This window comes from Synchiropus splendidus, chromosome 1 (assembly GCF_027744825.2).
Source record: "Synchiropus splendidus isolate RoL2022-P1 chromosome 1, RoL_Sspl_1.0, whole genome shotgun sequence".
In the NCBI taxonomy this organism is placed as follows: domain Eukaryota; kingdom Metazoa; phylum Chordata; class Actinopteri; order Syngnathiformes; family Callionymidae; genus Synchiropus; species Synchiropus splendidus.
The window spans coordinates 63,190,065-63,203,217 of NC_071334.1; the positions used below are offsets into that span (position 1 = coordinate 63,190,065).

Genomic DNA, 13,153 nt, shown 5'->3' on the forward strand with positions numbered 1-13,153 from the left:
TGACGGGTACTAACTGAAATTCTTTATGCATCCTTTTGTACTTGACAAATCATCACCCTCGCGACCTCCCTGGAAGGGGCCAACAAAAACACAACATGTGACGTCAGGAACTGTCAAAATCACCAGATGCTCCGTGATATTAAAATGATATTATGTTCGTGATATTAGGTTTTTATTATTATTTTCGATTTGAATATGACTGTCTTGTCACATTTGTTTTGTTCGCGAGCTGCATGTTGATTTAGCTCGTTCTTAATGCAGTGAACGAAATGCTACGAGTTCAACATGTGATAAGAGGTGTTTTGCTTTTTGCAAACATTGTTTACTAGGAATTGATGATGCTGCAAGTAAGATTCGGATTGTTTTAGATTAGGTTTGACGTTTGTAATGAACGTGCATCGTCAAGTTCATGTCCGTGGGTAACAAAATACCAGTGTGATATCGATCACCTGTGTTTATCTGTGAATAAATTAGTCATGTACCCTGATAAGAGAAAAGACTAACAACAAACAAGAAGGCAAAAATATTGCATAAAGCAAAAAAAAACATAAAGAAATGACAAAAAACATGGACGATAACCATTACACTGGGTTAAATTGCTAAATTGATTTAGAACAAAATACTTGTTTTAAACTCCACCAAAAATCAAACCCTGCTAATTCTTGGACGGAAAACCGCGAGCTTTAATTTGACATGTTAAGTATGTTGTGCGTCACATCCGGTGGCGGTGGATCTCCACAACATCATTTGAGGGCCAGAGCTACGCTCGCTCTTAAACATCTATATTGTACCTTTAAACGCGGATTAAACATGTCTGACACGGTAAGTACAGACTGTCGCGTGCTCTTGATCGTTTTTAACTTGTGTCAAGTTATGGATAAACTAGAGAGTAGAATCAGATGGTCATATTATCTAACATGCTAAAGCATTAGCTTCAGGCCTGCTTTCTGTTTTAGTTTTGTCATCCAATGTGGAAGGAGGAATGCGCTGCCCTTAAGCCCTAGTACCAACGGCACTATTTAGCAACGTGCGTGTGCGTGTGTACATACACCTCGAAAATGTTGAAGTAAATAAATGGCACTTCTGAACGTTTGTTTTTGTTTGTAGGAGACTAAACCATCGAGCCAAGATGGGGGGGACAAGAAGGACGGCGAATACATCAAATTAAAAGTGATCGGACAGGTAAACGCTCTGCTATAACTTTATTTCATTCTTGGTGTAGTGTAGAATTATTGCACGACTTTCATTCTTAAATAATAATTAACAACCAGGCACCAATTCGTGTATTTTAATTATCATACATAATTATGTTGAGTTGTATCTTGTGCTGTTCCCTTTTCAGAAATACTCACACTATACAGACACAATACAGACACGAACAAAACTTTAAACATGGCTTTGAAATGTATTGTCTCATATCAGATTTGTATTAGGGCGGTTTCACACTTTGGACTCTGTCTCGAGACAAAGTGAGTTCGGCTCAAAAGTCCGACCTGGAGAGCTGCACCTGTCTCGGGAAACTCTCCATGGGGCGGTTCTTCTTGGGGGGTACTTCTCGCCTCAGGCAACTCGGTGCTAGATGCTGGAAACTACATGTACATTGTGACTTCACACAGACATGATCTATGCTGGGCACCAAAGGGTCTGACGAGGGAAGATGCTTAATTTTCTTAAGTGACTGAAGATCACCAGATTATTCATTGATCATTTCTGACGTCTCGATCTGGACTTCACTGACTAAAATCCTCTCTTCCGCCAGTAATCTTGCTCACTTGGTTCAACGTGCTGGGGGTGCGATGTGAATAAATCAAGACACTCCGTATTACGCAGCTTGTTTCCGCTATTACCTTGTAAAATAAACATGACAGCACTTGTTCATGTTAAGTTTTGGCTGTGGAGTGACTAAGAAGTGACAGAGAAATAAAGTGGTCAAACCAACGGTTGTAAATGGGTTGTTGCCCAGACGTCGTCCTTGAGATGTGCTTTGTTGTGGGTCACAAACCAACTATTTTGTGCCGAGCGCCGCCAGCTGAGGAGGAAAAAAGGGACATTGCCTGAGGCGCAGAGGTGTGAGGCTGCAGAGCAGGGGGTGAATCGAACTCATGCCATCCGAGAAAGAACCCCCAGTGTGAAACCGCCGGACATATTCAGCAACAGAACATCACATGCTCCTCTCCCTGTCAGTAGCTGATTAAGAAAGGATAATTTGGTGTCTCCATTTTTGTTTTGGTTAAATGTTATTTCTCTTTTGCCTGTTTGTCACAATGTCAATTATTATTTCTGTATTTTCTCACAGATGACATACTTACTTACTCTGTTAGAGTCTGTCACTGGTGATTGTGAACAACATAACAGAAAGGGTTTAACCTTGTTAAACAAATACTTTACCAAACAAATAAAGAACTGTCCTTAAATATATATTTATACAAAGTCACAACATACTGTAGTTACTTTAATATCTATGATCTAGAGAGTATACACGAAATCATTTGTGATTTGATGGCACAGGCAGAAGGTAGTGTCCTCATGTATTTACTATATCAATGTGATTTTTTTCAGACTGCATACCAAAACGTTTTGATGCGTATTTAAACATCTTTTCCTTTAATCTTCGATATCTTATAAACAGATTCAAATTTAAAGATACGTTGGACACGATATAGGGAATCCTTAAATAATAGGGGTGTTAACAAAATAGTAACCTCACAAAATGATACAAAAGATGAAACAAGGTCCGTGATTTGAAATCTTTAAAAAAATGAAGATAACAAATTGGATGGAAAACAATTTGTCTGCAAATATGGGCACAGTGTGACCTTGTATTTTTCAGAGAAAATGAAAACAGAATTAAAGCAATTAGTAATTTACGAAAGTCCACTAAAGTAAATTTGATTTGACAGCAGTGGCCTTACCTTAATAAATTTCATTATAAACCAGAAACAAGTTCCAACAGAAAACTGCAGTAAAATGATAGATGAGTCATCGACCGTGATAATGTTAGTTTTGGCAGATCTTTCCAAAACGTTCATGAATTGAAATTCAGGTTACACACTTGCTGCTTTTAATTAGAAACTACACAGTAAAAATACTCTTGACACACCTTTAATGTGAGTTTGTGCTTTACAACGGTGATTTGTCGTGAGTTTGGACAGACAGTTGATAAATTTCCATATGGGTTCAATGAAAGGTCCAAGAGTTCAACAGAAAAATTTACATGAATAAAGGAATTACACTTTCATTGACAGGACATATACAAAAAGGATTCATTACGTTCATTTATTTTGAATCGTGCTCTTCAGGACCTTACCTTACTTCCATTCAGGTTCTTTGTTATGATAGCCGCCAGCATAAGTGCTCAGTGCCTCAGGGCTCCAGCCCAACAGACACTGAGGGGTATATTGCTAAAAACAAAGATCTGACCCAACGGTTTCCAAAATATCTGGTAGGAGAGACTGTTTGAAACTCCGAAGAAAAGAAACGGCTGATCGGGAACTCATGAGTAATCTCGATTATGCTGAAAAAAGCCAAGCACAGCACAGTCTCAGCCAGAACCGGAAGTTTTTGATAAGAACAACACATCAAATGCTTGGCAGCGGGGGTCTCAGCGATAACCGTGAAAATATGCATGAGAAATCACCTGAGCAACGTGGAAAAACAAACGTTCACATGCGTTTTTTTTGTTATCGTATTTTGTTTCATCCTATTAATTACACAATTTGTGGTGTTTACTAGAGTTTCTTGTAGAAACAATTTGTCTCGGGCTTGACTTAAGTCTGTTTTGGTGATCTGAAACAACACGAGATTCATACTTGATTCATTTTGTCTATAGGACAGCAGTGAAATCCATTTTAAGGTGAAAATGACAACACACCTGAAAAAATTGAAGGAGTCTTACAGCCAGAGACAGGTGAGTGGAGGACCAGCTGGTCAAATCAGTCATATGTGTTACGAGAAATTGGATACCACCTTTCTTTTTTGTTGTTTTTTTAGGGTGTGCCAGCAAGTACGTTACGGTTTCTCTTTGAAGGACAGAGAATTGCAGACAACCAAACTCCCAAAGAGGTAAAGTTGGCTCAGCTCGATTTGTGCTGAAAATTTAAATTCATCGTATTATATAGTTACTGTCCTGTAAAATTAGAATTGTGCTACATCAGCCTTGGTTACCTTTTTAGCCTTTTATTTGTAGATGGGTTTAATTTAAAAAAAGTAAATTTTTAAACCAGATCAACCAGTGTTTGCGCATTTGAAGTCTTGTCAAAACAGAAGTAAGCATTACACTAAAAGGGTCAACAACATGGCTGTGGTACTCTGCATAAATATGACGTATGAAATGGTCATATATTGTCTACTAAGTTGGTTCTGTTGAATTAGCCAGCAAAATAGGTGTCAAACTGAATTCAAAGTCAGCGCAGACACTGACAAGTTTGTTAGCATTACTGAGCGCACCAAAGACCCGCTGCGTACACCAGTGACTGACAAGTCTGGGAGACTGTCATTGCAGCATCTGAGCCCTTCAGTAGTCTTGTGTTCCTGCCGGGGTGTGAGTTTCATTTTTCTACATCTACATAGCAAGAGAACCGACTATTGAGCCGACTGATGCCCGACTAAACTCGCAGCTGGAATCACTGGTGGCTTCCTCTGCTCCTCTTGTTTCTGTGCGCACTGCGCTGGTGTAGGCTTACATTTGTATCCTGCCGTTATGTCACAGGATGGTGGCAGCGTTTGACCAGAATCATAATGTAATAATAATATAATTTTTTTTATAATTAATTGGCTGGTGACTTTTAAAATGTGTCAAGTGGATACAGGCATTTTAAGGGTCCATGAGACAATGGCCTTGCAAAGGCTGTAGATGGCGCTCTCTGCTCAATAATCTTTGACCTTGAACTACCAATACCATGAAACTTCACTCCATTAATAAACAGAGAGCACCACCCACTGAGCTGAAATTGAAGAGAGTTTCCATTAGAACTGGGGCCCCTGAACCTCCACCTGCTTTCACTCTGTATATGCTGCTTGCTCTTCATTTTTTTAAACTGTAAACTCTTCAATCTGTTTTCTGTCACTAGTTGGGGATGGAGGACGAGGATGTCATCGAGGTGTATCAAGAACAGACTGGTGGACTCTGGAAAGATTAAAACCAACCCCATGTACACCAATAATGTAATTTTGTATTTTATTTTTTATGTATGTGTTCATTTGGGTCATGTTTCTACACATCTGGGCCAATCTGGGCTTCCAAGCGTTTTGCTGGCGCAGCGTACAGACAAGGGCTGTTGAGACGCGCCATTGCAACAGCAACCATTCAAGCTGCAAATGATTTTGGTTTTCGGGGTTCCTCGTCGGATTTGAGAAGTGGTTCACGTTGGTGTGGTTTTTAAGCCACGTGTAGCGTTTATGACTGTATGTAGGAACGAGCTGCTTCCGTCATCCACATCCAACTGTGTTTGTTGTCATCTCTTCTGCTTGTTGCTTTATAACGGAGTCACATGTTGTTTTTTACTTCCAGACATTTTTCTGTGCATCTCTGAGAACATTTGCCGTGTTCGATCACTGTTGGATTATCATCAATAAGTGAAAGATTTTTGAATAAATGCTGTCATTGTCAATGTCAAGGGTGAGTCCATGTGTTCGTTGTAGAAGTGAGGTTGAACACACTCCTGGATGCTCGCTTTGTTTTTGTATCAGTGACACAGTGAACCTGTTATTTGGGCCCTTGTAAACAATATTTATTGATGCCAATAATGTTTTCCATGAGGGGATTGTCCTTGTGATTGGTTGACCTGCAGGAGCGAGGTTGATGTCGGTTATTAATTTCTATTCACTTCTATTTCTTATATATTCACTTATATATTCTAGCTTTGATATGGGTGTGAGTCCATGCAACTTTAGAGGACTTGTTTGGTAGGTTTTCAACTTTTGTCCGACATAGATTCTGACATCCAATTCTTTTGACTGGAATATAAAAAAAGGAGAAGAGCCTCCCTTCATCTATGCAAACAGCGTTTTAGTGAGGGCGCCTCAATAATTAATAATCTGTCAATTCTGGACCTTGTCCCTCTGCGTATCACAGCCCCCCCTGCTGGCAAGTTTCAAATTTAGTACGCTTGAGACTCACTTATGGAGCAAGCAAAATCTTTAAAAAAAACATGAAAAAGGAATGTAATGGGGGAAAAATGCATCCATAATACAAATATGAATATTGTTATTATTGTCATCAAACATTAAATCAGTTCTATGACACTCACGTTTTGATTTGATGTTCAATTGTTGCACCATGAGATAACTTCAGCTTTAGTGAAGTTTGATGGAGTATTCATAAAGAGTGTTGCTCAGCGAGGCTGTAGGCCTGCGCTCAGGAGGCAGGCTCTCCAGCAGGCAGGCCAGCTGCTCTTCACCCAGCTTAATCTTGTCCTCCAACCTCCGCTGCTCTATTATCAGAGCAGACTTCATCTTAATAAAGTAACGGTAGTCCTCTAGGCTCGCGCTGTCTAGGTGGTCCGCCATGATTGCGGTCACAACATGTTCACGTCGGTCCAGGTTCTCCTTCAGTTCCTTGGCATCCTCATGCTGGCGCATGAGAAGTTTCCTTTTCTCTGTCAGCGTTCTCTGAGGGAGACAGAGGTTGTTGTCACAGTCTCTGGCCTGCACACTCACTCCATTACCTTCTCCTCTAGTGACTCCTGCTCATCCAGGCTGTCGAGGGCGTTGTCCACTCGGGCAAGACGTCCAGACAGTGAGAGCAGCAGACTCACCACTTTGTCCAAGTCGCCAATAAACATGCGGAAGCGCTCCAGCTGGTTGGTGAGGCAGAGTTGCTGCACCGTGGCATCTACTTGCTGCCCAAGAGCCTCATTGTCCTCCACATCCTCCTGTAGACTGCGTCGCGCCTCCTGCAGGACTTGCAGCTTTTTTTCCAAACTGAGAATCAACTCATACTGGAAGAGAACCACAGAGCTGAAAATAACCCATTTAATAGCACTTAAAAACATCGACCCACCTTCTTGTCAGCCAAGTCTATGTCCTGCTCCTCTTGCTCCTCCACCTGCATGTCTTTCATCTTGATGAGCAGTTCAGCTTTTGGGGCAGATGTGTTGTAGTAGGACGAGCTGGGGACCAATGAGGAGACAGGTGTTGCCAGCGAGCCATCCTCTTCTCCCCTGACAGAAATACGGAGCAATGAACATCTGCGATGGACTAGTTGATCCATTATTGAGAAAATATTATGAAAAACAAATTGAAAAATCACAAATTAAAACCAACTATACTGTAATTTAACAGGACATCAACTGTTTGGCTAGTAAACTTTGACTGGAACGACTGTTACCTGGGAACAGTGAGTAGTCTGGGACCACCAGAAGCCCAGCAGTGAGCAGGACCTTCTTCATCCAGTTGGTCCATGGTAGTCTTCCTCCCACATTTGTCCGGCACGTCCGCCAGACTCTGTCCTTCACCTGCGACGACTCCCACATCCCCCTCTCTGTGGGCATTATCTTCAAAGGTCTGATCTGTCACCGATCGTGTTAGCCAAGGACCTGGATCCTGTGGAACCAGCTGGACCTGTGGACTAAACAGGAGGATATCAGCTACGGTCAGGTCCCAGGGTCTAGTATTGGAGCCTTGGAGCTGCTCTCCAGATGGATGACCGGATTAGGAACGTGCTCCCGCCCATTTTTTCATCCATCACACCCAGTAAAGAAATGAATGTTTATTTTGGGGTAAACTTGTGCAGCAGTGTGGTTGGGTTGATCTTAATTTGGCAATAATATCAGCAAGGATATGGGATCAGTCGAAGGTTGACATCTGTGGCCAAATGAACAAATCCCATCATCATGTTTGAGTTTCTTTTTTAACCAACAATAACAACATGAACCTCAACTGGCAACTGGGAGTCCGTCCACCAGCTGGAGACCCTCCTCACACCCCGGACCGAATGATAACATTGATTCCATCTTTGGCTAAAAGGCCAAGAAAAAGATTCATTCAAGGCTGAGAAGTCCCAACAAGAAACCGTTCAAACCTGCCAGATCACTAGCTGATATGCTGGAAGTGCCCGAAAAACCATTTAAAAACACTGAAAAACACAAGAGGCCAAAAGTTTGAATGCACTCCAAGTCAATGAATGGTGCAAATTGTAGCCTAAAGAATTTCCAACCTAGTTTGAAAATGCACTGCAGCCATGTTCTTACCACTTACACAGTTTCAGGTAGATTTGTAGCACTAAAAGAAGTCATACATATAGAAGTGCATATGTGCTCTGTTAGTGATGACTGTAACTGGCATTTGTCAAGGTAAAGGGTCTGATCACTGTCTGGGCAGACAAGAGCGTTAAAAAACAACTTCACACACTCCCACAACACTGAGGTGAGCAGCCGGGAGCCGTGGGAGACTGGAGCTGGGGAGGAGCACAGCGGTCCGGGACTCGCTATGTGTTCGGGTGTTTTAAAACCCACGCGTTTTCATCTTTATTAGGCTGGAAAAAATCTGATTTTATTGACAGACAGATTTACTTAAATGAATAATGTTGGGCTCTAACTGTTGCTGTGCTCTTGCAACTGTCATGAGTTTGCAGCTCTGCAGCTGTCTGCACGAGGAGAACAACGAGGAGGAAAGACGCTGTTTTTTCCTGAAGTTACTGAAAATTACTAGCTATTCATTGAGCATTTTTGACATCTGGATCTGGACTTCACTGTCTAAAATCTTCTCCATCGCCAGTACTAAGAGTAGCGTGGATATACAAAGACGCTCCGTACTACGCAGCTTGTTTCCGCTGTTTTATTTTATTTTATCATTGTATCATAACACTCGTTCATGTTGGCTTTTGGCTGTGAAATGTCACATTCTGTTACAGTCATGGCGGAGCTCCCTCATCAGTTAATATCTGATGTGACCATGACTCCATGACAGGAGTGACAGTGGTCAAGCCGGTGGTGGTAAATGGGTTCAGGCTCATATTGCCTGGTTGATGACAACTTCCTTGAGACATGCTAGTTTGAAAAAAAGGGACATTGCCTGAAGCATAGAGGTCCGTGAAAAAGTCTTGAAATCCTATACCAATACAGTATGTATTAGTACCAAGTGGTACAAATACAGATAGAATTAGCTCTAGTATTTAGTGAAAAACAGAAGGTGGTGGCAACTGTGGGTCTTCCCAGGGGTTAATCTTGTTGACCTGTTTTAGTAAAGTAAACACGGCACAAGGCAACGTAAGCCTCTTACCTGGGGGGCGTGTCTTCTTTCTCATACAAGACTGGTGGTCCATCCATCGATGCTGAGAACTCAAGGCCGGGAAGAAGCTCTAGAGTTGGCACCACCTTGGAAGCTTTTGCTACGTCTCTGTGACTTGGTTCAAGTATGGGTCTGTGGTGAGAGCTGTGGTCCGGTTGGGGTTCAGAGTGCTCCCTAGAAAAAAGAAAAACAAGATGATTTCTGTCGTCGAAGCAGAGATAGTAATGTGAGTAAGTAATGTGGTGGATTTTACCTTAAAGTGCGGTTGCTCAGTGTGCCTGTGCACATTGAAGAAATACTCTACAAAATAAAAATTCATTAGAAAAAAAGCATCTTCTATCCTGAACCAACTTTTCCTGTTATGTCTAGCTATAAAAAAGCGTTTCATCTTAACATTGTACATTCAAATTACTTCAGTTGAATGTGAATTACCTGTGAATTCAAGTCGGCGAAGGAAGAGGAGGTAACTTCCACATCTGCATCCAGGATGTTCTCTGTGGAGTGAAATTGTCCTTGTGTTTTGGCTTCAAATGACTTCTGCTGCTGGCTCCATGTGGCGCGATATTCACTGAAGGTTCCAAGCCTCTTCTGCTCCGAAGACATCTGCTCACATCTGAGACCAAGGCTGCTACGGTCCAGAGTGCCTATCGGGCAGTTCCCTTTGTACTTGCCCATTAGATCTGAGCCTGTATTTTTGCTTGTTTTTAGAACCGGCCTGCAGAACTGGCGTCTGCCTTCTAAGTATTTTCTGCGTTCCCTGAAACACACAATATAAGGGTTTCCTTCGACACCCACCTGGTGAATCTTGTCTGGTTCGGAGAAGGAGTGCACTCGCCGGGCCGATAAAGGACGTTTGTATCCAGAAACCTGAAATGGCCCCACTGGTTCCAGGTCTCGTCTTTGGAAGGAGGTAGCTTGAAGAACCCTGGCCTGAGCCTCCTTCAAGTTGTCCTTGTAGGTGCTTGAAAATGAGTTGTAAGTCAAAGTGGAACTCCACTCCTCCTCCTCATCCTCCTCCTCCACATGTCCAGTTAGGATGGCAGCACTCCGGCTCCTTTGCAGCTGAGCTAGCTTCTTCTGCCTCACCTGGTGTGGTGTAACTGAGCCTCTGCTACATAGCACAGTTTCATTGACTTGCTCCTGAGGACGAGGACTTGAATGGTTTTCAAGCAGACTCCTGTTCTCCTGAGCTGTGAGGTAATGTTGTTGCATTTTCTGCAGAGACCTTTTGTGGTTTTCCCGAGGTACCCACGGGTCATTGAGCGTCGAAAAGTTTATACTTTGACTAAATGTTTGATGACTCAGGACTTTTCTCAAGGCAACAAAATCACTGTCAACAGCACCCACTGGACTAAGGCTTTTAGTAGGCTGCTCAAGACCTCGGTGCTCATTATGTAGACTGCTGCCTGCGTGGGAATAGCCTTTGTTGTGCACTCTTGTTGTGTTGTGACTTTTGTCCTTGTTTATCTTCCTGCTCTCCACTTCAACATGCCGGAACTTTAAAGTCAGATGCTTCTCTGCCATCCCAAAGTGCATGCTCCGCTGGGCGTCTCCCAATGTGGGGTTAACATCGGAGCCGGTGGCAGCTGTTGAGTGGCGCGCTTGTCTCTGAATGGGAGCATTGGACGGCAGGTCCTGAAGGCTGTGGTAAAAACCTTCCACACTCACATCACTGCTGGATAGTGAGAGGTGTTTGTGCTGTTTGACTGCCATGTCAGGACGGAGGAAGTCACCACTGGGGAGGGGGTTGAAACTCCTACCAGCCTCTAATCTCCTCTCTTGGTACTCGCTGAAGCTGGGATGCTTGTTAGTTTCTGTCAGCTTGTCAACAGATCTTGCATGGATCCCCCTGGATCCACCAATACCTTTACAGTACGGGAAGACCTTTGTGCCAGCATAACTGTCAGTGCACAGTGAGACAGGTGGAGACGTTGAAGTCTGATTATCTTTCCCTGGAGTTTGCTGTACAGGACCAACGACAGGGGTGTATCCTAAAGAAACTTTGGATGTTAGCAGTCCGTCTTTCATCCCCTTCTCCCAGACCCTGTTTCCTCTGGAGCTTTGCTGATCAGGAGGAGGTGCTGCCTCATTTGGAAGGCCTTTAAAAAATATATTTTCAGTGCTTGTTCCCTTAGTGCTGGTGCGCCCAGGGAGGCAGCTGAACCCTGAATCTTTTTTGCTTTCTGCTGTACGAGACCGATCAATGTTTCTGGAGTGTTCAGCCGGGTAGAGGCAGCCATGTTGCTTGACCTGGTCCTCTTTCTCAATTTTGTCGGTCAGACTCTGGCTGTCCTGGTGCCCTTGAATCACTGGCCTCTTGGTCCTGAAAGGAGAAATTTAATTCAGATTTAATGTCAACTTTTGTTGGGAGAAAATGACTTTTCTCACCTGGAGTCGTGGTTGTATTGCCAAACGCGTGTTGGGGGGCCTGCTCCTGTGGGCTCCTCTGACTCTTCAGTCTGCTTGGAGTAATACCAAGATTGAGGCCGCATTTTGAGGTCATTTTCCCTGCCGAAGGTGAGAACAAGAGCCCTGAGAGATTAATAACTCTGCAGCAACTCACTGTACAACCTGAGACGTAGTGGAATTAAAGACTCATTATTATTATTATTATTATTATTATTATTATTATTATTATTATTATTATTATTATTGTTGTTGTTGTTGTTGTTGTTGTTATTAAGCCAAGTTCATTCCAAATAAATGCAAGAAATAATGTCTTACCGTTTGAATCTGTTCTTCCTGCATTCAGAGAAGCCAGTGAATGGATTTAAAAAACACAACTCTATTGGTTGACAATTGACTTGAGGAAGTTGTTCAGGAAATGACTGGTTCAACAATACCTCATTGAGCTTCGTAAAATCTTGGTGAGAAAACTTCTCGCCACATGAACTTCAGACTCCGATGGCATTGTGTATGCTGACACCACGTCCACCACATTAGTCCTGAAGGAGAGAGTCCACCAGAACAAATAAATGTTTTAAATGTTTAGCCCTCCGCCTCTTACAGTGAGAATACACTCGACATATCACCATTCAGTTTGTATTTTAGCTTTTCTGTTTAACATATTTAGAGAAACTTAAAATGAGTGAGTCATATGTGTTGCACGAGTATGTGCACGCTCATGTTTGTCAACACTGTTAATGACTTCACGGACATGTTTGGTGAGGATCACAATCTTAAAACATACAGCATCATTGAAACGACTTTGTCTCCTGAAATGTGAATGACAAAATAAGCCTTGACAACTTACTGTTTTCATGATGATGAGAAGCATTTGGGCAATGATTCTGCCTCCACTGGTCGACAAACTTTTCATCTCCTCCACAGGGTTCCGCTGCTGTAAGAGATTATAAAAAGGGGATTAGAGGAGATGGGCGGGCCTTCACTGATGCTAATCTGCTGCTTGTGTTTCCACGTAAGGGCTGATAGGATACCTGGACCCAGGCAGCTTTGATACGACAACCTCAAATGAATGCACAGCTGAGATTGCAGCATTAAAAAGAACGGCAACAGTGCTGTACAACTGTTGACCACCATCATAAAGAAACTTGTGGGAACTGTGAAATATTTTTAGTAACACTCTTTAGTGACTTTGTTTTCAGACCATTTTCAGTACATTTCTTTCACACATATCAAATCAGCTTTTCAGTGATGTCACTGAAGAGTGGTGGGTGAAAAGCAAAGGGTCCTTAATGGAACCTGTTGAGTGATACGTCACAAACACGTGCACAACCTATGTGGTTGTTGACCTTAATGACTGCGGTTACATGCAGGCAGTAGCGCGATTAAGTCTGAATGTGACATGTTCTCCTGGTTTACAGTGCAGTGCAGTGAAAATCAAACTATGAGATGTTTACCTCTGTGACACGGGGTGGCGCCGTGAGCTCTTCTGTCCTCTGAACTCTGCAGACAGCGATGGTGC

General features: G+C 42.6%; 2 protein-coding genes across 3 annotated transcripts; one reads left to right on the forward strand and one right to left on the reverse strand.

The window, feature by feature from the left end:
• The first annotated feature begins 695 nt into the window (after window positions 1-695).
• sumo1 (small ubiquitin like modifier 1) lies at window positions 696-5,609 on the forward strand. Its single transcript, XM_053872272.1, has 5 exons — window positions 696-822; window positions 1,108-1,182; window positions 3,830-3,907; window positions 3,991-4,062; window positions 5,070-5,609. The coding sequence occupies exons 1-5, from the start codon at window positions 703-705 to the stop codon at window positions 5,136-5,138; spliced, it is 414 nt and encodes a 137-aa protein (XP_053728247.1). The 5' UTR covers window positions 696-702; the 3' UTR covers window positions 5,139-5,609.
• On the reverse strand, window positions 3,118-12,580 carry LOC128763448 (protein Shroom2-like). Of its 2 annotated transcripts, XM_053872232.1 has the most exons (11): window positions 12,482-12,580; window positions 12,072-12,173; window positions 11,953-11,970; window positions 11,617-11,736; window positions 9,661-11,551; window positions 9,482-9,528; window positions 9,220-9,402; window positions 7,328-7,567; window positions 7,001-7,160; window positions 6,666-6,938; window positions 3,118-6,609 (listed from the first exon to the last, which is right to left on the reverse strand). In XM_053872232.1, the coding sequence occupies exons 2-11, from the start codon at window positions 12,137-12,139 to the stop codon at window positions 6,295-6,297; spliced, it is 3,315 nt and encodes a 1,104-aa protein (XP_053728207.1). In that variant the 5' UTR covers window positions 12,140-12,173; window positions 12,482-12,580; the 3' UTR covers window positions 3,118-6,294. The 2 variants fall into 2 exon arrangements, with proteins under 2 accessions (XP_053728207.1, XP_053728216.1); XM_053872241.1 differs by lacking the exon at window positions 3,118-6,609 and having other exon boundaries at window positions 6,793-6,957.
• Window positions 12,581-13,153: the final 573 nt, after the last annotated feature.